General features: G+C 43.5%; 1 protein-coding gene across 2 annotated transcripts in view; it reads right to left on the reverse strand.

Moving 5' to 3' along the window:
- SIL1 (SIL1 nucleotide exchange factor) overlaps positions 1-25,162 on the reverse strand; it is a 79,145-nt gene that overhangs the window by 42,076 nt on the left and 11,907 nt on the right. For both annotated transcript variants that reach the window (XM_053284957.1, XM_053284955.1), the window contains exons 4-7: positions 24,697-24,817; positions 15,965-16,073; positions 11,585-11,776; positions 8,973-9,094 (exon numbers count right to left, since the gene is read on the reverse strand). In XM_053284957.1, coding sequence (XP_053140932.1) covers positions 8,973-9,094; positions 11,585-11,776; positions 15,965-16,073; positions 24,697-24,817 — 544 coding nt within the window. The remainder of the gene's footprint in view (positions 1-8,972; positions 9,095-11,584; positions 11,777-15,964; positions 16,074-24,696; positions 24,818-25,162) is intronic.

The raw sequence follows: 25,162 nt of genomic DNA on the forward strand, positions 1-25,162 counted from the left end.
GTGTCCTCCTGATGTATCCTCTTCTTGCATAAGGGCTCTCTCTCTACCTCCCAGTCCCTTTGAATACGTTTTGAAATTCCCTCCTTTTGCGTCCTCCCTCCCCCAGCCAATGGGAACACAGTTGCCCATGCCAACACTTGATTTTAATGTCAACAAGCCAATAAGGACCTAGGAGATCTCAAGGCAATCAGAAACCAGTGCCAGAAAACCATTCAGCAGGGGGGGGAGTTCTCCAGAGTGCCTGCATGAACTGCACAAATCGATTCGTGCCAAATTGGGGCTGCTTTGATTTGACCTTAAATCAGCCCCTTCATTTAAAGGGCAATTTGGTTCACGGACAAATTTGCAAACCGCCCACCAATTCAGCACGAATCGATTAACACGCTAATTGAACTTCACACCTCTACTTCATACCTCATGAATGTGGAACTATCTATTACATCCAAACAAGGTATTTTTAAAAACAAATATATTATGTTTTAGTTGGTTTGTGATCCAGAAGGTCTGTGTGAGAACTGTGAAGCAAGGGGCATGTGTTGTGTCCCCCCACCCTTACAAATGCACTATATGTCCAAGTTGGTTTGTGATCCAGGTGTGCATTTAAACTGTAGAGCAGCAAGGGACATGTGTGGTGCCTTTAGTCTCCCCACCTCCACAAATGTAATGCACCATTTGTCCCAGTAGGATTCTGTGATCCATAGAAAGGTGTTTGAACTGTTGAGAAAGCAGCATGTGTGATGGCTTTCTTTCTACCCGCAACCCCACAAAATGCATCAGGTTTGTCCAAATTGATTTGTGTGATGCAGAAAAGGCTGGTGTTTGAACTATGGAGAAAGAGGCATGTGATGGCTTACAGCTGGATGAAGGGCTGGTGGCAGGAGGTAAATTTAAGGTTAAGAACAGTGTTCCCTCTAAGGTGTGCATGTGCATGCATGCTCACATGTATTTTGATATCCACTCAGTTAATTTTAGATCCCGCTCACATTTAATCATGAAGGTCCCACTCTGAATGCATGTGTGTACACACTGCCTTGATACTGCTGCCCAGTACAAAACTTATTCCACACACAGATGAAAAAAAATAGAGAACACTGGCTTCTCAACAGTGGTGAGTTGTATTTATTCTCAAATTATCCTATTTTTAGCAAAATATGCATATATAACACCAATTAACAAGAAAATGTTAGGCAATTTTTGTGTGCAAAGTGGAGATGTTTTGGCAAAAAGCACCAACTAGGTTCCATTTTTTTGGTGACCGATATCCACTTTTTTCACCATCTGCACCTGGCAACCCTAATAAATCTGAAGGACAACATGTGGACATGAAAATCTGATTAGCAATAACCTTACTTGAGGCCTTCCTGGATGATGCTTCTCTTAAGTTCTCTCTTCTACCCTAATAGGAGGGAATTCTTTCTTCCCAGCAATACAGTAAATAATTGACTGTTGCTTGCTTATCTAAGTTTAAATTTGCAGACAAAAAATGCTTTTTTAAAAAAGGCCTAACAAAGAAGCACAGTTCCCAACTCTCCATAGAACAATCATGTTACATTGTTGTACTGTGAGTGTAGGGCAATGGGCAGAAAAAATATCAATTTATACTTTTTTCTTACAGATTTAATATAGTGATGGGAAGAGGCCAAAAAAAAAAAAATTCCTGTGAAGAAATTTTTCACATGTGACCCTACAAGAACACTTCTATTTGTAAAGCTGGTACCTGCAGAATTGGTATGACAGGAAACTATTCAACAGACACCACATACAATACCACCATCCAGACAAATATACTGGCCAACATGTTCCACAGCGTAACACCAGTGGTTCTGAGCTGTCTACGCTGCTGCAGTTTCCTAAGAAACTGCCAGCGGTAAAGCACAAACACTTTAAGTAGTGCACCTGTACTCTTAGAAACAATCTAAATAACACTAAATTGCACAATCTAAATAGTACAAGGTGCACTACTTTAAGTATCTGCACTCTTACAAAAAAGCACAGGACTACCAGCAATTCCTTAGAATCCCACAGCAGCACAAGCAGCTCAGAACCACCAGCATTACTCTAAAGAACATGTCAGCCACAATCTTTACTCCAAAAACGTTATCCCAAATTGAGACAAGTTAAATAGGCTGCTTACCTGTAACAGGTGTTCTTTCTGGTGACCCATATTCAGGGTGGATAAAAATCAATGATTTTTTAATTTATTTTAAAAATGGATTTTTAAATCTTAAATCAGATTTTTAAAATAAAATGCTTTTTGAGGGGAAAAATCTATCTAAAAATAGTTTTCTATTTAAGATACATTATAGTCCAAATGTTATTCATCATGAAATAAGAATTAGTTTTTAATTATGTAGCATGAGGCTGTATATATGCAATGTTTAAATTTTTTGGTAAATGAATTCCATTAAATCCATTCACAATGTCATGCTCTTCCAGAGGTTTCTGTAAGATTATTTTGGGCAATTTTTCTATCTAGAAGAGGACCAAATAATCAAACCTTTATCTGGTTGTAAATATTAAGATTATACCATCAAGAATGGATCTATGTTAAAAACCATGATTTAAATCTAGTCTGACTAGTGATTTAAATTGATTTGATTTAAATCAAATCCACCCTGCCCATGTTCACTCACAACCTGGATTCTCTGCACCTGCACAGTAAGATTATCAAGCTCCAAGAGTTATTCTTCGGCTCCACCAAATTGCACCAAATGGATTATTAGTCATTTTCGGCGAGAGAACACCTACCTCCTCAGTTCCTGATCAGCCACGCTGAGAAAGGTTGAAGATAAGACAGGATCAGGTAAGTGCATCCACAGAGTATCCTAGCAGTGGAGATGGCCAGGCGAGTATTTTGAGTGAACATGGAGCACCAGAAAGATCACCTGTTACAGGTAAGCAACCTGTTTATCTTTGAAGTGATCCATGTTCCCTCACATCCGGCATGACTAGCAAGCTCCCACCAATGGAGGTGGGTGCCAAGATACAGGTTTAGAGTACTTTCTTAAGAAATGCCCGATCAAAGTTGGCCTCCACTGCAAAGTGAATATCCACAGCATTATGTTTGACAAATTGTAAGTTTGAGGACCATGTGGCCGCTTTACAGATGTCTTTCATGCTGATGCTGGACATGTGGGCTGCTAATGTTGCCATGACCCTAATGGAGTGAACCCTTATTTTAGATTGGGGCTTAACAAGCCTGTTTGTAGCAAAGGAAAACAAGCTTGGCGAACCAGTGAAGGAGTCTCTGCCTAGAGATAAAATTTCTCTTACTATTTCCTTTGTAGGAGATAAACAGTTGGTTCATTTTCCTAAAATATTTCATCCTTTTCAGGAAATAGAGCAAAGACCTGTGGACGTCAAGGGAATGTATAGCCTTTTCAAGTGGCATTGAAGGGTTCAGAAAAAAGGTAGGTAGTACAATGTCTTGGTTCAAATGAAAGTCAGAAACAACTTTAGGGGTAAACGAATGGCCAGCTCAAAGTACAACCTTATCGTTGTAGAACTTTCTATAGGGGGAGTCAGCACAAATTGAAGTCAGTTTGCTGACCCGTCCAATGGACATTATAGCCACAAGGAAGGCAAACTTCAAGGAAAGGTATTTGAAAAAGGTTGATACCAGAGACTCAAAGGGAGCTTCAGTGAGAGAGGAAAGCACCTGTGACAGGCTCCATGGTGGAACTGGCTCCTGAACAAAAGGAAATAGATCATCAACTCCCTTCAGAAATATTTTTGAATCCAGGTGTGAAAAAACAATATGGCCACCCCAACCCGGATGACAAGCAGACAGGGCCACTAGATGAACCTTTAGGGAAATATTGGAAAGTCCTGAGAAGTACAAAGGGATCTGGCGAATTGTGGCAGCTTCCACTTACACATATAATTTCTTTGAGTGGATCCTTGCTGCTCGTTTAAAAGGATAGTATCTAGTAATTGATCTTCCAAGTTGGGGTGAAATACATGGCCTCTCTGGGCAAACGCTTGTGGCTCCTCTTGGATATAGCAGGGAGGGAAACCAAGGTTTCTGTGGACACCAAGGTGTGATTAATAAGCACCATGTTCGATCCTGTAACAGTTTGCTCAAAACCATGGAGTAGAGGGAACAGAGGGGAAAGGTAGTACAGGGCATTTGGAATGCATCTCTTAAGGAGAACATCCCCAGATCTGCTCCAGAGCAATAGAGAATGTACTTCTTGCTCTGCCTTTTTGTGAAAAGATCTATCCTTGGTGTCCCCTAGGAGTGGAAGATGGCATGAAGGACATCCCAATTCAATTTCCATTCCTGTTGATGGTTTCAAGGTGAGTTTCCTATTCAAGGCATCCGCTAGGATGTTTGTCTATCTCCTTGATGTGCAATGCAATTGGATGGATGCAACATTCTAGGCTCCAGGTCTATAGCTGGTAGAATAGGTTGCATAGGGAGCGAGAAACAGTCCCCCCTTGGCGGTTCAGGTATACCATTGCTGTGGTGTTGTCCAGCAATACCTGAACAGTCAGATTGCCTTTTAGAAGAGGCAAGAAGGACTTCAGTAAAACATCTGGAACACTGCCAGTAATTCCAAATAGTTTATGTGTAGAGTCCACCCTGTACATGAAGTTCTTAGCAATATGCACCCCACCCTTCTAGAGAGGCATCTGTGGTCAGTGTTATAGCTGGAACTGGCAGAGGGAATGACATGCCTTTTTCTTGGAACTGCACATTGGTCCACTAATGAAGAGACGGCAGAACAGATGGCAGCAGTGTAAGCCATTTGTTTTAATTGTCGGAAACAGGTTTGAACTCCAACAGAAACCACAGCTGTAATTTTTGCATTTGAAGTTGTGAGCTGGGAACAGTAGCCATGCAGGGGACCATGAGACCAAAGAGTCTCTGTATAGACTGAGTGAGGAATTGTGAAGGAAAGGAGTGCTTAGTGCTATGACGGTCGCTTTCTTGTCGTCTGGTAGGTATAGCATTTTCACATGTGAGTCCAGGGCAGCTCTTATGAACTGGATCTTGGACTGAGGGGAAAGAACAGATTTCTTTAAGTTCACTGTGACCCCCAGATGGGATAGCAGGTCAAGTGTGTAACAAACATGGAAAAATAGCAATTCACTGCAGTCTGAAGACATTAGGCAATCATCCAAAAAGGGATAAATCGCTATGCCCCGCATCCTCACATGTGCTATGATGGCACTGACACACTTTGTGAAGACACAGATTCAACAAGCCAAATGGCAGAATGGTCTATTGGTAGCAATGCTGACCCAATTTAAACCTTAGGAACTTCCAGAATTTGGGAAAAATCCCTACATGAAAATAGGCGTCCTTCAGGTCCAGCATCACAAACCACTCCTCCCCCTTGAGTAGGGGAAGATAAAGAGGTGATGTCCTGCTAGTGTCAACATCAACAATGTCAATGGTAGATTGGTGTACAGCATCAGTGTCAGGGATCGGAGAGCCATCTTGTAGAAGGCAGCCCGGAGACGGAGTTCCCGACTCATTTCTGTTTGTTGTGAAAAGGCCAGAAAGATCTTGTAGGCCTTGACACTGTGACCTTCTCCAAGACAAAGCTGGCATTCATCATGCTTTTCTGAGGAGGGAAGCGTGAAGTCACAAGAAGCACACTTCTTGAATGTTTTCTTAACATCCATCAGGGGAATTAGAAGACAACCGTATACAGACTGTGTTGATGCCAGAGAAGACCATGAACAAGTTGAAGATGAAAGACTAAGAGTAGTCCAAAACACAGTCCGAGTCAAGCCAATAATATTACGAAACAAGCCCAAATTTAAGGAGAATAGCCAAAAAACCAGTCCAAAAGTTCCAATACCCAAGGAAAAAAAAAAACAATTGAGGAATGAGGCATAAGGGAGCAACAACCTTTCAAACGGTGCAGCGCAGAGGTCAAGAACGAACTGAGAAGATAGATGCTCTCTCACTGAAAATAACGGATGCAGCGTGCATGATTCAGCAGAGCCAAAGAGCACCTCTTGGTGCGTGATAATCTCCTGCCGGGCTTACTGCACAATCGCAGAACTCAAGATGTGAGGGAACATGGATCGCCTCAAAGATCTCAAAGTTCTTCACAGCGACGATGATAATGGTTGATGCTTCCTACCCTCCATGCAAAAAGTTCCTTCCATCACCTTAGTGATCCTGCTTTTTAAAAAAAAAATCCTATCATCTATTTTATTTGTATTTTAAAATGACCATTTAAAAATTGAGCAATGAGCAGCCTAAAAATGAATATTTTTGTACAGTTTGATTATCATTATTATTGAACTTCTTTTGCAGATTTGCACTGCAAGCTAAAGGGTTTAATAACATCCTACATGAAATGTATCCTAAACTGGTCCAAAACCACTTCAGAGCATCTGAACAGGTTACTGAAACACCTTTTAAGGTTAAAGTCTGAATCAGAGAGTTTAAAAATGCTGTTGAAACTCAACCAGAAACAAACCCTAATTTTAATGATTCGACTCACTGTAAGAAGGAAAGATACCTGCAGAAATTGTTGACAAATGTGATGTGGAAGTTCTTGAACCAGCATGTGTGAACAAGAAGAACTCTGAGGGCTATTCTTAATGCAGAGACACATGGAACCACCATTAATTGTCCCCCCACCCCTTATAATAGCTACAGAGAGCTTTTATAACAAAAGGTTATACAGCATATTGCTGAGCCATATGCTTCTTTTACTAGTATTTTCAAGTAGACTGCTTTACTGCATTTTAAATACCCAGGGCTGACCCCTTCTAACAATGTGTGTAAACCTTCAGTTCTTACAATTAAGATCTGTTCTTTTTATAGACATGTGCTGGGCTGTAAGAGCTTTTTGATTTATTTGGCTTTGACTGCTATCAATTTTGGATTTTGTTGCTATGGCTCCTGAAAAAGACACCAGTCAAAAAGCATTTAGGTTTTCATTGTGAACATATCTGAAACATTACTGAATGAACTTGAGAGAAAAATGAACAGCTATTATTTGAAGAATAAAGTTAACTCAAACTGCTTTGTGGGAAACTTATTCATAGGAACACAGGGAGCTGCCAGAACTAAGTCAGACCACTGGTCAATCTAGCACAGTATTGTCTACACTGACTGGCAGCAGCATTTCCAAGGTTACAGACAGGAGTCTCTCTCAGCCCTGTCTGGAGATGCTGCCAGGGAGGACCTTCTACACTCAAGCATGCAGATGCTCTTCTCAGAGAGGCCCCAACCTGGAAGGCCCCAACCTGTTTTAATTGTAAACCACCCTGAGCCATTTTGGAAGGGCGGTATACAAATCAAACAAACAAACAAACAAAGGGAATATATTTCAGTGCTCACATGTAGTTTCCCATTCAAATGCCAACCAGGGCAGACCCTGCTTAGCAAAGGGGACAATTAATGCTTACTACCACAGGAACAGCTCTCCTGCTGTTCATTCTTTGTTCAGTGTATATCCAACCTTTTTTCAAGCATTACTATAACTTTTGGCTGGATCTCAGATTCTGCCATTTTCTTTCTTGGGTTTGTATCATTATGACAATATGCCTTTTGGCTGTTTTCCATACAGCTCGCTAAGCTGCATGCTTACGATACTACTCAGTACTTAATTTCCACATTGATTTTGTTTAAAGTATTTAAGTTCTGGCAAGTGTGAGGGTTGCTTGATAATACAAACACAAAATAGAAGTCTAGAGAACTTTCCTTACATCACAAAGGGCCAATAAAGTCTGAAGTAAAAAACATAAAAGAGAATGCACTCTGAACTAAAATGCTTTGAGCAGAACTGACAGTCCAATAGATGGGAAGAGTTTTAATTGACTAGTCTTAACCTGACTATGTTAACCATTTATACTAAAACAGAGATCCATCTCAGAGAAAAATGCCACAGAAAATCACACAGGTATTGACAATGAACAACGACATGGATAATTAATAGCTTATGGGTGATATGCCTAATGCGGAGTTCAAAAGGTAGAAAGCCAACAACTCATAGAAGCATATTGACTCATGCCAAACACACCACTACAATGTGGTGCTACGACAATTCATTTCCAGCAAACAATGCTATTAGTGAACACGCTCCATTCTCCTTATCATTATGCCACAATAAAAGACAGATTCTGGATTCCTTAAAAATCTTAGTGGACGTGAGGTACCCTAAAGCTGAAGTAAAACAGTGGTTCAGTACCTTGCTTTCAGAAGCACAGGCCCTGACATAGACACACAATTGCATTTGGCCTCTTTGGAAATTTTATCCAAATTCCTGTACTTCTGAAAATGAATGTAACATGTAAAAGATTTGCAAAATTCCTGTCCTGCTATCAAGGGCTTTGGGGGTATGATTGCACAGATACCACTGCTGAAAACTCAAGCCTTGCATTTTGCAAGGCACTTTTTCTTGGCCTATTTGTTCTCTTTTACAATTGTGAAACACTCAGCTTTCCTTATATAACGGTCCTGCCTTCCCTATTCTGTGCCTTTTGAGGGTTCTGAATGGTACTGGAGACAAACAACTGCTTTAATTATTTTATTGCTGTATTTCCCAAAATAGCATATATTCTCATGCACTGCTTTGTTTCTGGAGGACCTTGAATCCTTTCGGCAACACATACTGTATTTTTGATTCAGTTACCATTTAATTACCAGAGTCTTCTCCAGTGTCTTGTTTCTTTGTTGTAAAAGCCAGCACCCTGAAATCCTCTACCTGAACATGTGGGCAGGGTCAGCTCTTTTCTACTCCAGCCATTTTTCAGCAGCTGGACAGCTGTCTTGCCAGACCTCAACCAGGTAAGAGGCCTTGTACAGTTGCCTAGCAACCACAGGACATATCTAATCAATTCTAGGCTGACCAGTTCTGACAATGGGGCATCAAGCTGCTGGCCACACAGCATTCTACTAGTTTGTGTGTCAACACGAATAGATAGCTGGATACTACCTGTTTCTTAAGGTTACTCTTTTCTTTCTTCCAAATTCACCAAAACATGTTAGTAATTCTCACCTGGACAGTGCAGCTCCCAGAACAAAGGATGCATATTCCTTCATCAATGGCTCAGTGCTGTTTAGCGCATTAATCAGAAGTTGTAGACCACCAAAGGAATGCAAATCTTTTGCATTGTCCACCTACAAAAGATGTGGTTCCACATTTATATATGAACTTGTGTGTGAGGGAAGGGTGTACATTTTTCCATTCAGACTTTTTCATCAAAAGCAGGTACATTTAGATCAAAACATGTTCTAACCACTTAGGAGATTAAGAAGCTTTAGGGGTGTGTGGGGGGGGAAACAAAATCTCTTTTCTCAAATCAGACAAAGCAGCCTCACTTATACCATCATATCACACATTGGCAGAAACAATATTCACTGACTATTATGGCTGCAATCAAATATGCAAGGAATCAAGCAATGAGTGGTATCCCAAGTTGCTTAAGTTTGCACAAGGGAACTCCCTTCCTTGCCACAATAACCTCTGTGCCTCCTGAAAAGGCTCTCCCAAGGGTTGATGGCCCCTTGAGAATGGAGTTATGGGGGGAAGGGGGAAATCACCTGCTGAAAATCCAGTGGAAGCATAATCTGTTACCAAAGCTCCACCTGTGGAAGAGGTCTGCACCTCATTTTCAGCTATACCCCTTCCTCTAGAGCAGGCTTCCCCAAACTGCGGCCCTCCAGATGTTGCTGAACTACAACTTCCAGCATACCCAGCCACAAAAAATTGTGTCTAGGGATGCTGGGAGTTGTAGTTCAGCAACATCTGGAGGGCTGCAGTTTGGGGAAACCTGCTCTAGAGTCTCCTGAACTCCATCCTGACCTTCATGAGAAGCTTTGCAGGCATGCAGGGACTGCTTGGGAGGTGAGGAGTGGGTAGGAAAGTTCCCTTACATTGTTCACACAGCTCAGGAAACTATCCTATGTGATTAGCTTATTAACATCTTCCCCAAACGAAGCTCTCCTTTCCTTAGAACAGCATTTCTTAACCTTGGGCCCTCAGATGTTGTTGGACTACAACTCCCATCATCCCCAGACATGGCCTTTGTGGCTGAGAATGACGGGAGTTGTAGTCCAACATCATCTGGGGGCCCAAGATTAAGAAAAACTGCCTTAGAAGACCAATACTGTAAACCTCAAGAGTTGTATATTACACTTATATAAATTTCTTAAAATGTAAATTTTACTTACAGGTTTAGAAAGTTAGATACATTTGGAGACTAACAAAAAGCATTTGTATTACTGACTAGGAACTCACAGTAAGAATGAATGTGGAGGACAGAGAAGTTCAGATATTGATTGTAAAATGACTAAGCCAATAATGTGATGTGTTGAAGAGTGTAAATTTTAATCCTGAATCTTGATGTATTAGGGGAGGCCTTGCTAAAAAAAAAAATTGCTACGTAACCTAACATTTGCATAAAGCTCAGGTGAGGCTTTACCCAGACTGGGTTATATGATCAGACAAGAGAAACTCCAGCTGTAAGAGGTGCAAAGGAGAGAAACTGAAATGAAGTCAGGAATGGAGAATTTATCTCCTGAGCAGAGATTTCAATAGCTTCTTGCAGAAATGAGAGGCTGGGAGGAGATATCAGAAGGGGAAATATAAATGAGGAATATAAGCTATGTAGGTTGAATATGGCTGGGAATCAGTGTTCCCTCTAACAGAGATTCCCAGATGTTGTTGACACCCAGAATCCCCAGCTGCAATGGCCTTTGCTTGGAGATTATGCGAGTTGTAGTCAACAACATCTGAGAATTCCTGTTAGAGGGAACACTGCTGGGAGTACAAGAATCTATGCCTATAAACTGGACTTGAACCTAGTATAGAAATCAAAAGGGTTTTAACTATGGATGTGCAGATCACTCCTGAGAAATTTTGCTGCTCTTTACTTCCCTTGAAATTCCAGCAAGGTTTAACCCAAGGAGGACCTTCCAAATCCACTTTGAATTTTGCTTTAGGTGTAATGTTAGCAGCAGTTTGAGTTTTGCTACACTTCGTTGGAAATAAATCACACTGATTCCAGTGAACGTCAACTAAATGTTTTTAGGACTACAAGCCTAGAAGAACATAATTCTGCGAGTGTCCCTAGAACAGCTGTACAAAAGACCCAATTGCTTGATCTACACCAATGACAGGAGCCAATACTCAACAAACCTAAAAGCCATAGCATGTAGCCTGAAAGCCTTTCCTATTAGTCACAGATGCATGGAGGTGAGCACTGACTACTCTGGGCAACTGAAACACAGCATATGCCAAATTCCAAGAGAGGAGTCCTAGCAGTCAAAATATATTTCAGCACAGAATCCTGATAAACCCTAATATAAGTTAAAGACCTGCATTGTGTTCAGAGGAAGACTGGATACAGATACAAAGACAATAGAATTTTTTTTTGTTTCTGTTTGGAAGCTTTGGCATATTGCAGTTTCTGAATATATACAACCCACTTACAGAATTTCACACATGACAGTGTTTCCCCCTTACATCTGCATACATAAACTGTCATGTGTGAAGAAGCCGAGTGCCACAATTACATAACATCTGGTACACCACTAAATCTATTTTTATGATATCACATTCCTAGAATATCATAGAACAGCTGCTAATGCTTTTTAAAATCTTCTTACCTGATGAACATAATATTCAAGATCATGAAGCGCTGCTATTTTTTCTTCCAGCGTTGAAGTAGAACTGTTGAGTTTGTTGATTAATTTAAACATAATTTCAAAGTCTGTTTCTAGCTGAAGATTGAGCTCTTTAAACTCTTCTTTAAGTTTTTCAATGGGACGGAACCTTTGTCTGACATCTTCCTTATGAGCCTTAGAATAGGGAAAACAGACCAGAATAGCATATACCAAAAGCTCAAGACTGTAAACATTAAATGATTTTGTTTCTTCAAAGTCTGCCAAAGCAAATGACATATTTAGGTGTATATGTATATGTGCTCTCTATTAACAACAAAAATACCATGCAGGCAGATATTACATCCAAAGGTAAAATAGACATGAGAGATACATGATCAGATCTCCTGGTGTATTTTTTAGATAAACTTAAAAAGCAGCCATGGCATGAAGACAAATCCGACTAGGGCAGGAGTACAGGGGGAATGATGTGTTTAACACCCCACCCCACATTATCTCTTATGAAAGAACTTCCTTCCCTCTTTCTCACTCTCTCTCACACACACACACACACACACACACACACACACACACACACACACGGTGCCAGATATGTGTGGAGACGTGCAGCCAAGAGCCTTTGTGGGCCCTCTTGGCATAGTGGGGCAGCCATGCTGGTATCTTTTTTTTTTTTTAAACCTATAATGCTATGTCCCTACCCTCACTGTTGCATCACTAGATGCCACAGTTTTGTTGTGTGTGTGCAGCGCAGGTTTGCCTGCTATTGAGAGGCTCCCTGCACACAAGCTGCTACGATTCGCTCACTCTCCACTGCCGCCTGTCAGCTGTTCGGTGGGTGGGCGGGGCTTCCAGAGATGCCTCTCTGTGCAGGCCCGGCCTCCTGAAGCTCTTCATGGCTGGCTGCAGGCAGCACTGGAAAGAAGAAGGGAGGCCGAGAGGCCACTGCTGGCTGCCCATGCCCACCACAGTGCTGTGCATACCCTCTGCCCTGCCTGCGCCTAGTGATAGTTAGACTCCTCAGACCTAGTAATGGAGATATAATGTGATTTCCTTTTTGTTGTTATTCTGACCCCGCTTTGAATATTTATGCATTAGTTTGCCATAGGGCTTTGATATCAGGCACAGATCTAGGGCAGATTGGTAAGACTCTGAGTATTTAATTTGAAACAGATAGGGCAATCTGTTTATTTTTAATTTAAAAATATATATAAAAAGTTCCATGGCAGAAAATTACAAAAATGTCTGGAACTGAAAACGCCCCCCCCCCCCCCGGACCATCATTCCACCCAAATATGGAGGCATCTACCCTTTGCCTTCATAAAAAAGGTTAAAGCACCCCTCTTTCTGCCCCGACCTTTAGATCACCTAGAATGACTTGGTATAGGGCTTTGGTCTTGAGATGTAGGGCAGGGTGGGAGAGCTCTGAATATTAAATTTGAAGTGCATTGGGCAAATTGTTGGTTTTTAATATTTTTTGAAAAACCATAAAAAATGTCCTGCAAGTGGCTTGTTTCATGGCAGGAAATTACAAAAACTTCTGGATATTAGATAGATAGGTAGACAGGTAGGGAGAGAGAGGGAAATAAATAAATAAATAAATAAATAAATAAATAAATAAATAAATGAATAAATAAATGCACTATGCTCAAGTTGGTTTGCAATCCAGAAGGTCTGAGTGAGAATTGTGAAGCAAGGGGCATGTGTTGTGCTTTTACTTTATCCTCCCCCCACAAATGCACTATATGTCTAAGCTGGTTGGATATGTCCAAAAACCTCACTCAGTTACTCGCATTATTTTCATTGTATGTCATCAATCAGTATGATTCTGTAAACATATGTAATATTAAGAAGACCCCGCACATGCTGATTTGCCACCAGCCCCACCAGTGTTCCCTCGGAGGCATGCACACGTGCACACGCTCACAAGTTTTTTCATGTCCATTCAGTTAATTTTAGTTCCCGCTCAACTTAAATCAGGAAGGCCCCACTCTGAATGCACATGCGCACACACTGCCTTGATACTTCTGCTCAGAACAAAACTCATTCCACACACACAGATGAAAAAACTAGAGAGAACACTGAGCCCCACATACCCCTAGGGATGGCCCTGGATTTGGAGGAGGCTTACTTTGATGGTAGTGATAACAATTTGGATTGTTTCTTAGTTGCCATTGCTGGTGGTCCTCATTTTTCCCCATAAGGAGCTCAAGAGTCAGCCATGGGCCCTTGGACAGTGCTGGAGTTGGCCAACCCTGCACACATCACAGAGTCTGAAACAGCTATTAGAGAACTGCAGGCTAAAGTGTGTGGGAGGAAAAGTTAAACACCACCTCCCGCAGCACCACTGCCCCCAATCCAGTTCAGACTCCCCCACCCCACCTCAACTGCTTCCAAGCTTGTTTTTAAAAAGAGAGATCTGATTACAGATCTTGACTCTAAGCTGATTTGACCCTAAGGATGAATTCATACATTCTATTCCATCTCTTACTTGTGCATTTAACATCTGATTAATTGTTAACATCTGTTTTAATTGTTAGCCGCCCAGAGATGTATGTTTGGGCGGAATATAAATTTAACATACAAACAAAACTAAAATAAAATAAACTAAAATAAATAGAACAAGCTGCCTCCTCACAGGAGCAGTGTCCCATTTAAGGAATTAACTTGCATGATGATGCCACAGCTCAAAATGGTGATCTCCAACTTCAGCACTCACAAAAGCCAAACTGGGATACTGTGCTAGTTCCTCCTTGTAGGTTATATATATAATTTATTTTTATATTTATATCCCACTCATCCTCCAAAGAGCCCAGAGTGATGTACAAGGTTGTGTTTCTCCTCACAACAACCCTGTGAAGTAGGTTATGCTGAGAGATAAGTGACTGGCCCATTGAGGTGTCCCTATGTCCCTATAACTGTACCCGATTTGGTTCATATTGGTTCAGGCACTGCAAAGTTGATGTGGCGGGCGGGCCAGGTGATCTCATAAGCCTACTGGAAAGTAGGCAAAAAGAAAGAAAGAAAGAAAGAAAGAAAGAAAGAAAGAAAGAAAGAAAGAAAGAAAGAAAGAAAGAAAGAAAGAAAGAAAAGCTGGTCTTCTCTTCTGAACTTCTCCACTCCAACAACCCCTGGAAATTAATCCTGACAAGATGCCTGTCCCTTTAAGCCAGCAGGGACTTCCTCAAACATTTTGCACTCAAGGGCTAAAGACTCTTCCTGTTACATTACAAATGGCTTCTGAAATACTGCTAAAGATCAAATGCCACATAAAAAGAAGAAAAGTGAAGAGTTCAGTGAACAAATCCTTCCATCATCCTAAAGCACCTCTTAGGATCACAGCTCGATCCCCAAGTATTGAACAGGGATGAAATTATGACCAGAAGAATCTGCCCCTGACTGAATCTCATTGCTAATGTCTTGTAAGAAGGGAACTAAAGCATAGCAGAGGGCAGCTAACATAGTAGGACTTTTCAACAGGCACAGGGGAGGGTGCTGCTGCTGAAAGTAGAAAACAAAGTCCTTCATCCGTGGCACTTTGGGCCTCCCAAAAACCCCTCCCCCCTCCTGATTCTTATTTTGTAAAATTGAAAGGGAATTGAAAACAAACAAAAAACCCCACATTATTTCCACCTGAAACATACAAACACAGCTCCAAACTAAAGCAAAGAAAGAACAAGAAATAATACATCTGCAGATCAAAGAACAACCAGTTTGTTAAAGCTAGAGGGCTGTTTCTCTCCCCCATTGCTAGAAGAAGGGAAGAAATGGCACTAACATACAGCAGAGATTTTCAGAATTCTGCAGAAACAAATGGACTCCGTGTTAGAGGCTTGTATATCCCACTTGTGCTCAGGCAGCACAGACTGACAAGTCTAATATGAAATTCCAGTTGGAAGCTCATTATTTGCAGCAGATTTTTAGACTCTGAATTTTCATAGCAATTCTATTCTCAGTTGATATTTGCATCACAAGATAGGTTTCCTTCATCTTATTCTGCTATTCTGTCCCCTGCTAACCGAGCAAAGAGGCATCTTTTTAAAGTGGTGGTTCTCTTTATTTAGCAGGGGGGAGAGCAACTGGCCTTATCCATCCCCAGCACAGCATCCCCCCAGTGGCTGTTGCTGGTGTCTATCTTGTGCTTCTTTTTCTAGATTCTGAGCCCTTTGGGGACAGGGAGCCTATTTTATTTTATTTTATTTTATTTATACCTACACTAAATGCGTTGGGAGGTTTTGCTGAAAAACCTCCCAAATATTTTGGTTTATAGATATTCATCGTTGTATTCATATTCTCCATAGCTTGATCTAAGCACAAAACTGTTAAGTTTTCAGTAGTGTTCCTACTGTTATTGTCCTAGAGGAATACCTTTTCTTCCAGTGTATCATCTGTCTTCAGGTGCTCCTTCATTTTAGACAAAGCCTTTTTGAGTTCTTGAGTTGTAAATGAGCTTGAGTCAATATCAATATGGCCCAACCTTGCAGAAAACAAAAAAAGCATCACACAGAAGAACAACATTTCCACCTTAAAAGAATGTACAAGAACTGTTCCGCTGGCAGCTGATATATTGGCCCTGTTTACTTTATTTAGCACAAACATATAGAAATGTCCAGTGCTACAATTAAGGTTCCATTTTTTCATCTATTTTAAAACTGTTGTTTAAATATTCTTTTTAAATATATCTACTCTGGGGGTGCCAGGAGTCGAAATAGACTTGATGGCACACTTTACCTTTACAGTCACAAAAGCCAGGATCTGACAATCCAGACTAAATCCACACCGATCACACTAAAATTGGTCCAAATGTACCTCCTCCCTCAGAGAACCTCTGATTCAGGGCTAACAGACATCCCATTCTATCATGCAGAATGAATTCCTAAGATATGACTCTTATTCCGGTGTACAGGTTCTCTTCAGAGGAATAAATCCTTTTAAATGACCACACACACACAACACTGGGAAAGGATAAGGACACGCAAATAGATTGAAAAAGGCACAGAAAGGCCATTAACAGGAGCTCGCAATACCTTTCTATGAACAAAGGCTGGAAGCTTTGGGATGTTTTAGTTCAGGAAAAACCCATTAAGTGGTGATATGACAGGATGGCTGGAGAGAGCATTTCCCCCTTCAGTCATAGACAATGATGTTTGTTTGGCATCAGATTCAGGACTGGCAAAAGGAAGTACTTCACACAGTACATGAACTACCGGGCAACTGTATATTGTTATGCCTCTCTAAAACAATTGATTTTACAGAAGAATGGGTGTTGGTATGTTTATTTTACTTGTTCATTTCAGTACTCTAAAGATACCTTCCCAAGAGGAAAAATTCTCAAACTATGCCAAGAATAACGGACATTCTTTTTTTCTGGACAGCTGTTCATTTCTCCCCTGGAGTCTCTCAGTCCAGAAGCCTCCTGCAAACATTCTCAATACATCCAAAAATTTAAAAAGCATCTCTTCAAAATCAAAGCAGGGCAAACAAAAACAAACCCTGCAAGTCATTCACTAAATCCGCATCCTAAATATCACCAGGAAAACAGCCTTCCCCTCATTGTAATTATATGATTAAGACTAAGACAACGCATGATCACCACCATCTGGCTTGTTTATAACATCAGCATCCTTAAGCTCTTCCATCAATAAATCCCTTCCTCGGGAGTATGAATTTGCATAATGTTTCACATTTCTCATAAAGAAAATGATCAGATAGAAAACCCCACCTGTAGTTCATATGCTTCTACTGAAACTTAGAAATAAAAACTTTCAAGCGTGCGTCTTCTAAGCCTTCTAGAATAAAGGTCTGAAAACTGGGGTCACTAAGAGACTGAGTTATAAATCAGGAACTCAGAGGTTCAAATTTCACCTTTGCCATGGACTCGCTAGTTGACCTTAGGCAAGCCATTTCCTCTCAGCCGCAGCCCCTTCAATCACCATATGGGGATAATACCCACTTACATTTCACGTTTGTTGTATTCTCTTGATGAAATTCTTACATGTGAAGTGCTTTGCACACTAGATAGAAAACACTATACAAATATTATTTTTATTGTATGGGTTGAATTCCCGATTGAAATTGTTCCCCTACAGTTCTTGACATCTGTTTAATCAGCCTACTGTCAGAAACCTTGACAAGGATGTCTTCTGTCTGGATGACTCCATTTTCAGAATGTCTCCTGAAAAAAAGATGCCTGATCTCTTTGACTACACCACTTCAATAAGCAGCCAGAGACACTGATTTCTGACTGCAGGCATTCTACAGTCCAACACACTATTGAACATATGAAGCTATCTTATAGTTACACTTATTTATTTATTTATCAAATGTGTACACCACCCCCAACTTTAATTGCTGGGCAGTTTACAACATAAAACAAGTTAAAACACAGAAGATAAAAACCTTAATACGGTTTATAACCACAGTCAAATTAAAAAACTGGGCTGAAGAAATAAGGCTTTAGGTACTTTTAAAAAGTGGTCAGAGAACGGGAGGTTCTTATCTCAGCAGGGAGCGCATTCCAGAGTCTCAGGGAAGACTAATATTAGAGTCACACAATTGGTTTATCTAGCTCAACATCGTCTATGCTGATTAGCAGCAGCTCTCCAAGAAGGTTTCAGCCAAGAATGTTTCCCAACCCCACACCTCAAAATATCAGGGATTAAACCAGGAAGCTTCTGCGTGCAAAACCATTGGATCATGCATGCACATATACAAATCACACGCTGGAATTGCAGTTGGTTTGCAGTGGCTGGCAGATGGACAAGTTGCTTACCTGTAACTTGGGTTCTTCTAGTGGTCATCTGTGCTCTTACACGAGTGGGCTTTGCGCCTGCGCAGAGGCCACATCGGAGCTTCCAAGCTAGAGTTCTTAACTTTTGGTGGTAACTCCGCCCCCTCGGAATATAGGCGGCTGCGCGGGCTTCCCTCTCCAGTCTTCTGAGTTTGCAATCTGAAAGAGACTAGCAGAAAAGATATGAGAAGAGGGGAGGATGGGTGGGCATGTAAGAGCACAGATGACCACTAGAAGAACTCAAGTTACAGGTAAGCAACCTGTCATTCTTCGACGTGGTCTCTGTGCTTTACACGAATGGGCGCATAGCAAGCTGCACCCATGCCATGCTCACCTGGAGGAGGGATCAGGTGAAGATGGATTGTAGCACCACCCTGCCGAACGCCGTGTCTTTTGTGGCTTGGACATCTAGGACGTAGTGTTGTACGAATGAGTGCTTTGACACCCACGTAGCCGCCTGGCAGATGACATCCAATGGAATAGACCTGTCAAAGGCAGTAGAAGCCGCGACCGCTCTCGTTTAATGTGCCTTGATGGAGGGCGGGAGAGGCTTCTTGGAAATCTGGTATGCTAGGGAAATGGTGCGGACCACCCATCTGGATATAGTCTGCGTAGAAGCCTGCTTGCCTCTGTTAGGTCCAGAGTGGAGTACGAAGAGAGAGTTGGAAGTGCAAAGGGTAGAGGTGTGGTCAACGAAGGCGAGCACCCTACGAACGTCCAGAGTGTGGAGACGTCGTTCGGCCTCAGTCACTAGATCGGCAAAGAATGCAGGTAAGGAGATTGGTTGGGAGCGGTGAAACGAGGTGACCACCTTCGGTAGGAAGGTAATGTCCGGCCTAAGGACAGCTTTTTCTTTGTGGAAAAATAAGTATGGCGGGTCAACTCTAAGTGCCCTGAGTTCACTAACTCGCTTGGCCGAGGTGATGGCCGTGAGGAAGGCTACTTTACAGGAAAGGAGGTTGAGAGAAATCATAGCCAGGGGTTCAAAGGGAGGATACATGAGGGAGGAGAGCACCAAGGTCAGGTCCCAAGCCGGGGCCATGACTGGCAGGTCTGGATAGAGGTGAGCAAGTCCTTTAAGGAAACGCTTGACAGTAGGGTGTTGGAAGCACGATGGTGTGGAGGGCGGAGCGTTAGCCACTATGGCTGCGAGGTGAACCCGCAAGGAAAGCATCTTAAGTCCAACCTCCTTGAGGGACAGCAAATATGAACAAACAAGTTCTACAGAGATGGAGTGTATAGGAGTCTCCCTGTCCTTTAGGAAGTTTTGAAAGCGTGTCCACTTGTGGGAATAGGAGGAGACAGTAGAGGGTTTATGCGAGGCCTGGACTATTCGTTGTAGGTCTGCAGGCAGGTTGGGACTATGTCCCAAGCTGTGAGGTGGAGCGCTGTAGATCTGGATGGAGCAGGTGACCGCCTTGTAGGGAGAGGAGGTGAGGGGTGTGCGGGAAGCGGTGGTACCGATGGTTGGATAGCTGGAAGAGTCAGGGAAACCAGGCCTCCTGGGCCACCACGGGGAAATGAGTATGCAATGCGGGCGGTCCTGGGAGATCTTCTAAAGGACTCGAGGAAGTACAGGAATTTGAGGGAAGGCATAGACTAGGAGTCCCATCCAAGTCATGGCAAACGCGTCCCCCAGGGAATTGAGTCTGATTCCGGACCTGGAGCAATATTGGTGGCATTGCGCATTTGCCTCTGACGTGAAAAGGTCTATTTTTGGGAGGAACCAGTGGCGGAAGAGAGAGCGTAGCGTGGGGGGATGTAGTTGCCTTTCGTGTGATGTTGTTTGAGTCCTGCTTAGCCTGCCCGCCATGACATTGTCTTGGTCCTATATATGGACCGCCAGGGGTGTGACGTTGTGGCGAATGCACCAGAACCACATGTCCATGGCCAAGAACAGGAGGGAGCTGGAGGAGGTGCCAACCTGTCTGTTCAGGTAAGTTTTGGCGGTAGTATTGTCCGTCTGGACGAGGATGTGGGAGCCCTGTATCAGAGGGAGGAAGGCGCTTAAGGCCTTAAAGATGGCTTTGAGACAATTGCTGTGGTGGGCAGCTTCAGTCAGGGACCAGATGCTGCGGATGTTGTGATTGTTGGCGTGGGCACCCCAACCTTCCACGGATGCATCCATGGTAAGTAGAAGGGCAGGATGCGGGGGCTGGAAGGAGGAGTCAACGATGAGATTGATTGGGTCCGTCCACCACAGCAGGGAGTGCAGGACCCAAGGTGGGATCGTTAGGGTGCTGGCGAGGGAGTCCTCATGTGGAGAGAACATTGAAAGGAACCAGTGTTGAAGAGTCCTGGCCCATAGGTAGGCGTGAGGGAGAACGTAGATGGAAGCCATATGTCCTAATAGGCACTGAATTGTTCGCGCTGACTGACATGGGTGGTAGAGGAGGTGGGATTACAAGTCCAGGATGGCCTGAGTTCTGCGCTGAGGCAAGAAATTTTTTGACCTCATAAAGTCGAAGAGGATTCCCAGAAATTCTATCATTCTGGAAGGGGTGAGTTTCGACTTTTCGTAGTTCACCTGGAGGCCCAGGTTGGAAAGGAGGTTGATGACCGTGTGAAGGTCTCTGAGTAGAAACCGCGGGTTGTCGGCTACCATGAGCCAATCGTTGAGAAATGGAAAAAATTGAATGTTCTGTTGTTGCAGGGCTGCCGCCACCAGGGCCATGCATTTGGTGAACACCCGGGGTGCGGATGCCAGTCCGAAGGGAAGGGCACGAAATTGGTAAGTGTTGTCCGCTATTTGGAAGTGGAGGAAACGACGGTGTTGGGGTCTGATGGTGATGTGATAATATGCATCCTTAAGGTCTATAGAGACGGACCACTGGTTTTTGTGCAGAAGGGAGATGATGGTGGGAATAGTGACCATCTGGAACCTGTGGTACGTAATGTAGGAGTTCAGTTCCTGGAGAGCCAGGATAGGGCAAAGGGAGCCATCTGGCTTGGGGACCGTGAAGTAACGGGAGTGGAAACCTGGGGACTGTGGATTGTGAACCAGTTCTATTGCAGATTTTGAGAGTAGAGAGTCGGCTTCCGCAAAGAGAGCCAGGGTGGGCGGAGTGGGTAACGGAGGGTTGTATGGGAGAGTGGATGCAAATTCTACAGCATAACCGACCCTCAAGATGGTCAGTGCCCAGGAGTCCGTAGTGATATTTTCCCAGGTGGGAATGAAAGGGGAAAGTCTGGTGCCCCAGCGGGGAAGAGGGTGCAAGTCATTGTCTTTTGGCTGGGGGCTGAGATCCTCTGGATTGCTGCTGGAGTTTGGATCCGGCGAAGTGTGCATGCTTTCTGTAAGGCTGGTACCTGGCGTAACAAAAGGACTTATCTTGAGATTGATACTATTGATGTTTGGAGGAGTATGGTTGTTGCTGCCATTTTTGCAGTTTATAATGACAGGATGTGGACTGTTGAAAACCCATGGAACGGGCCGTGTTATGAAGTTTCTGCAACTTTTGAAGAGTATCATCTGTTTTCTCTCCGAATAGTGAGGATCTAGCATCGGGCGTGAGGCCAGAAGATTGGAACCTAGGCGTGGCAACGGAGGGCGACAGAGGTCGCCATCACCTTAGCGGCCCCTTCCATGTAGTGGCGAATTGCATGGAGTTCTTGTTTGGAGACCTGCATGGCCTCATGGAGAAAAACTTTGGTGAGGCCCTGCTGTTCTTCAGGTAGATGATCTAGAAAGGGGACAATACGGTCCCAAAGAAAAGACTGGTATCTGGCATAGTAGGCGTGGTAATTTGTAGTTCTTGTTAATAAAGAGGCAATAGAATACAAACGCCTTCCAAACCTATCCAATTTCTTTCCTTCTTTGTCGGGTGGGGTGGAGGAGGAATACCCCCGGAATTTTGAGAGGGAAGACTCCACAACAATAGAATCAGTAGATGGGTGTTATTTCAGGAAGGAGTTGTCCTGATCTGTCGAGGCGTGAACCTTGTAGAAGGAGTCGAGCCGCTTAGATGTATGGGGAAGAGAGGGAGGCTTGGACCAAGAGGCCTTGGCTACCTTGAGAATGGACAGGTTCAATGGGAGCGATACCGATGGGCGGGCATAATCTTCGATCAACTGGAATAGGGGGTCAGGTTCGGATTCATCCCCCTGAGAGAGTTGGACTCCCAAGGAAGCCGCCATACGCGAGACAAAGTCTGTGTATATTCAGAAATCTTCCGATGGAGAATTAGGCCTAGGATCCAACAGCAGAGAAGGTGAGGAGCCCAATGATATTCTGTTGGATAAGGATGACTCTGGACCCTCCTCATCCGAGGATGAATCTGACGAGTCGGTTGAAACCGGAGGTGGAAGTGGTCAGATTCGGAGCCGAGGAGCTGGTCTGGAGTCCGGGGCAATGGTGGCCGTAGCTGCCTGCACAGGTGAATTTCTAGGTGGAACCCGTGGTGGTAAGAGAGATGTAGTTCAGGGTGGAGGCGGAGGAGGAAGAGTTTTCGGTCCCGAAAGTGGATTCGGGATTGAAACCGAAGTCGAGTAAGCCAGTACCAAAGGGCGAGGAGATGCAGAATGCCAAAGGGGCGGCTCCATGGTGGTTGAGGCCCGATAGCGTTGGCGAACCTCCTGATGAGTATAGAAATAGTCTGCCTCTTCCTCTAATTGCCTGAGGTAGCGCTCGTCCAGAGCAGCTTCGAGGTCCCGATTGGCCCAGCTGCATGGTTGCTCCAGAGGGAGTTCCTCTGGTTCAGAGTCATGCTCAGAGTCGTATATGGGATCGTGAAGACTAGAACCATAGACCACTTCGGTATCTAAAATAGTCTCCGTTTGTAAAGTATGGGATCGACGTTCGGTATCGTGTGTCGACTTCTGCTTCTTTGTTGGCAGTTTGGAGGGAGTGTGATGGTCCTCCTATCTCTTTTTCTTTTTGGCTGGCTGGACAGAGCGTGGCTCAATCAATGCCGCTGTTGAAATAGACACTGCCACCAAACTCCTTGGTACCAACGTCGAAGCCCGAGCCACGGGATCGACCAGTATATTCACCTCGCGAGTGGTCACCGAGACTCCCGGAGAGAACGAAATGGGCTATAAGCCCTGGGCTGCAGGAGAGGCACTGCACGAGGCCTGCATAGTGGACAGTTTGTCTGAGCCCGTACCCTTGAACGCTTGTTCCCAAAGCCAAGAACGAAGCCAAGAGGCCCAATTTTTGCGCGCCTGCTTGATAAAGGCCGCACAATGCAGACAAGAGCCAACTTTATGGGTTTCACCCAAGCAGAAAAGGCAGAGTTTGTGGCTGTCGGTCGAAGGGATTTTAGATTTGCAGCGACCACACTGCTTAAAGTTTGTAGTCTTTGCCATAGGTCGAAGAAGGTACCGCAGAAAAAACGGAGGGAAAGAAGCCGTAGCATGCCGGGCCCAAAGGCCACGACAGGACAGAAAACGAAACTTTGAGGGAGGGAGGCGGGGTACTGGGGAAGAAATAAAAACGATAACGAAGGGGAGTACTGAACATAAATATGGGGGGGGGGAAGGTGACAAAGCAGTACTTAGCAAAGATCTAGCAAGGAGTTGCTCAATGATGTGTCTTCGATCACGGACGAAGAAAGACTGGAGAGGGAAGCCCGCACAGCCGCCTATATACCGAGGGGGCGGGGTTACCGCCAAAAGTTAAGAACTCTAGCTTGGAAGCTCTGATGTGGTCTCTGCGCAGGCGCAAAGCCCATTCGTGTAAAGCACAGAGACCACGTCGAAGAAGCAAAATTTCTCTTCTCACTTTGCCCACCAAAAGGGATGACTGATGGCTGGAAAGAAGCATGTACAGAAAGCCCAACTATCCAATGTCTCTCCTCAAAAAGGGAGGTGGGGACTGCTTCCAGTTAAGAAATAAAGAGAATACAGGAGAACCCCATTATTTGCAGGGGTTCTGTTCGGGGGGGCACGGAGAACCAATCTATGAATAACGGAGCATTAAAGTGAATGCAGATTGGGGAGTTAGGTTCACGCACTGCCCCAAATTGCCCCTAAAATGGACAAAATGGGACAAATAAGTTCCCCTACTGCCTCCAACAAGTCTGAAGATGCCCCCCAATTTAAACTAAATCAACCAAAGAATCACATTTTTAACCTCATTTTTTGGAAGAAATGAATCATAAAATGGCTTCCAAAGTAAAATGGTGGCCCAATATGACCTCCAAGATCATTTCTGGCAAACCCCGACCCACGGGTACACAGATTTAATGCCTTTTCTACAGTTTTTTCCATGTATCCAGGTAGAGTGTTCATTATCCGACCATGGATACAAGAAACTGCGGGTGCTGGACCACAATTAACAAGGTTCTCCTGTACATTTAAAATGCTGTACCTTTTATTTTTTGGTAGATCTTTAATGTTACTTTTTTCATTGTTGTTGTCTGGAATCTTGGCTAATTTTTCTCCTGTCTGAAGATTTAATTGCACATGTAACCCAGCAGGAACAGCCTGACCTGCAAATGAGAATTACAATCACGGCATTGACAAAAATGGAAATAAATTGCATATTGGACTCAATGTATTGAAGTATTTTTAACTGGTCAGTTGAGACTGGACTGCATTTGGACATCGTAACCTGGATCTTAAAAACAACTTGAACACACACACACACAAAAGGAAGTTCCATAGTGCAAGCTAAGAGGAGCAATTTTTGCCATTCTCCCTTTCTCTTTACAGTACCATGTGCCCCCCAAAACCTTCATCTGAGGGTCCCCAACTCTCAAAGGCAGATGGGGGGGGGGCAAAAGGAGCTGTAGACAGGAGGAGAGATTAGGCAAAGTCACAAGAGACTTTCACAA

The sequence above is a fragment of the Hemicordylus capensis genome, chromosome 1, assembly GCF_027244095.1.
Source record: "Hemicordylus capensis ecotype Gifberg chromosome 1, rHemCap1.1.pri, whole genome shotgun sequence".
Classification (NCBI taxonomy): domain Eukaryota; kingdom Metazoa; phylum Chordata; class Lepidosauria; order Squamata; family Cordylidae; genus Hemicordylus; species Hemicordylus capensis.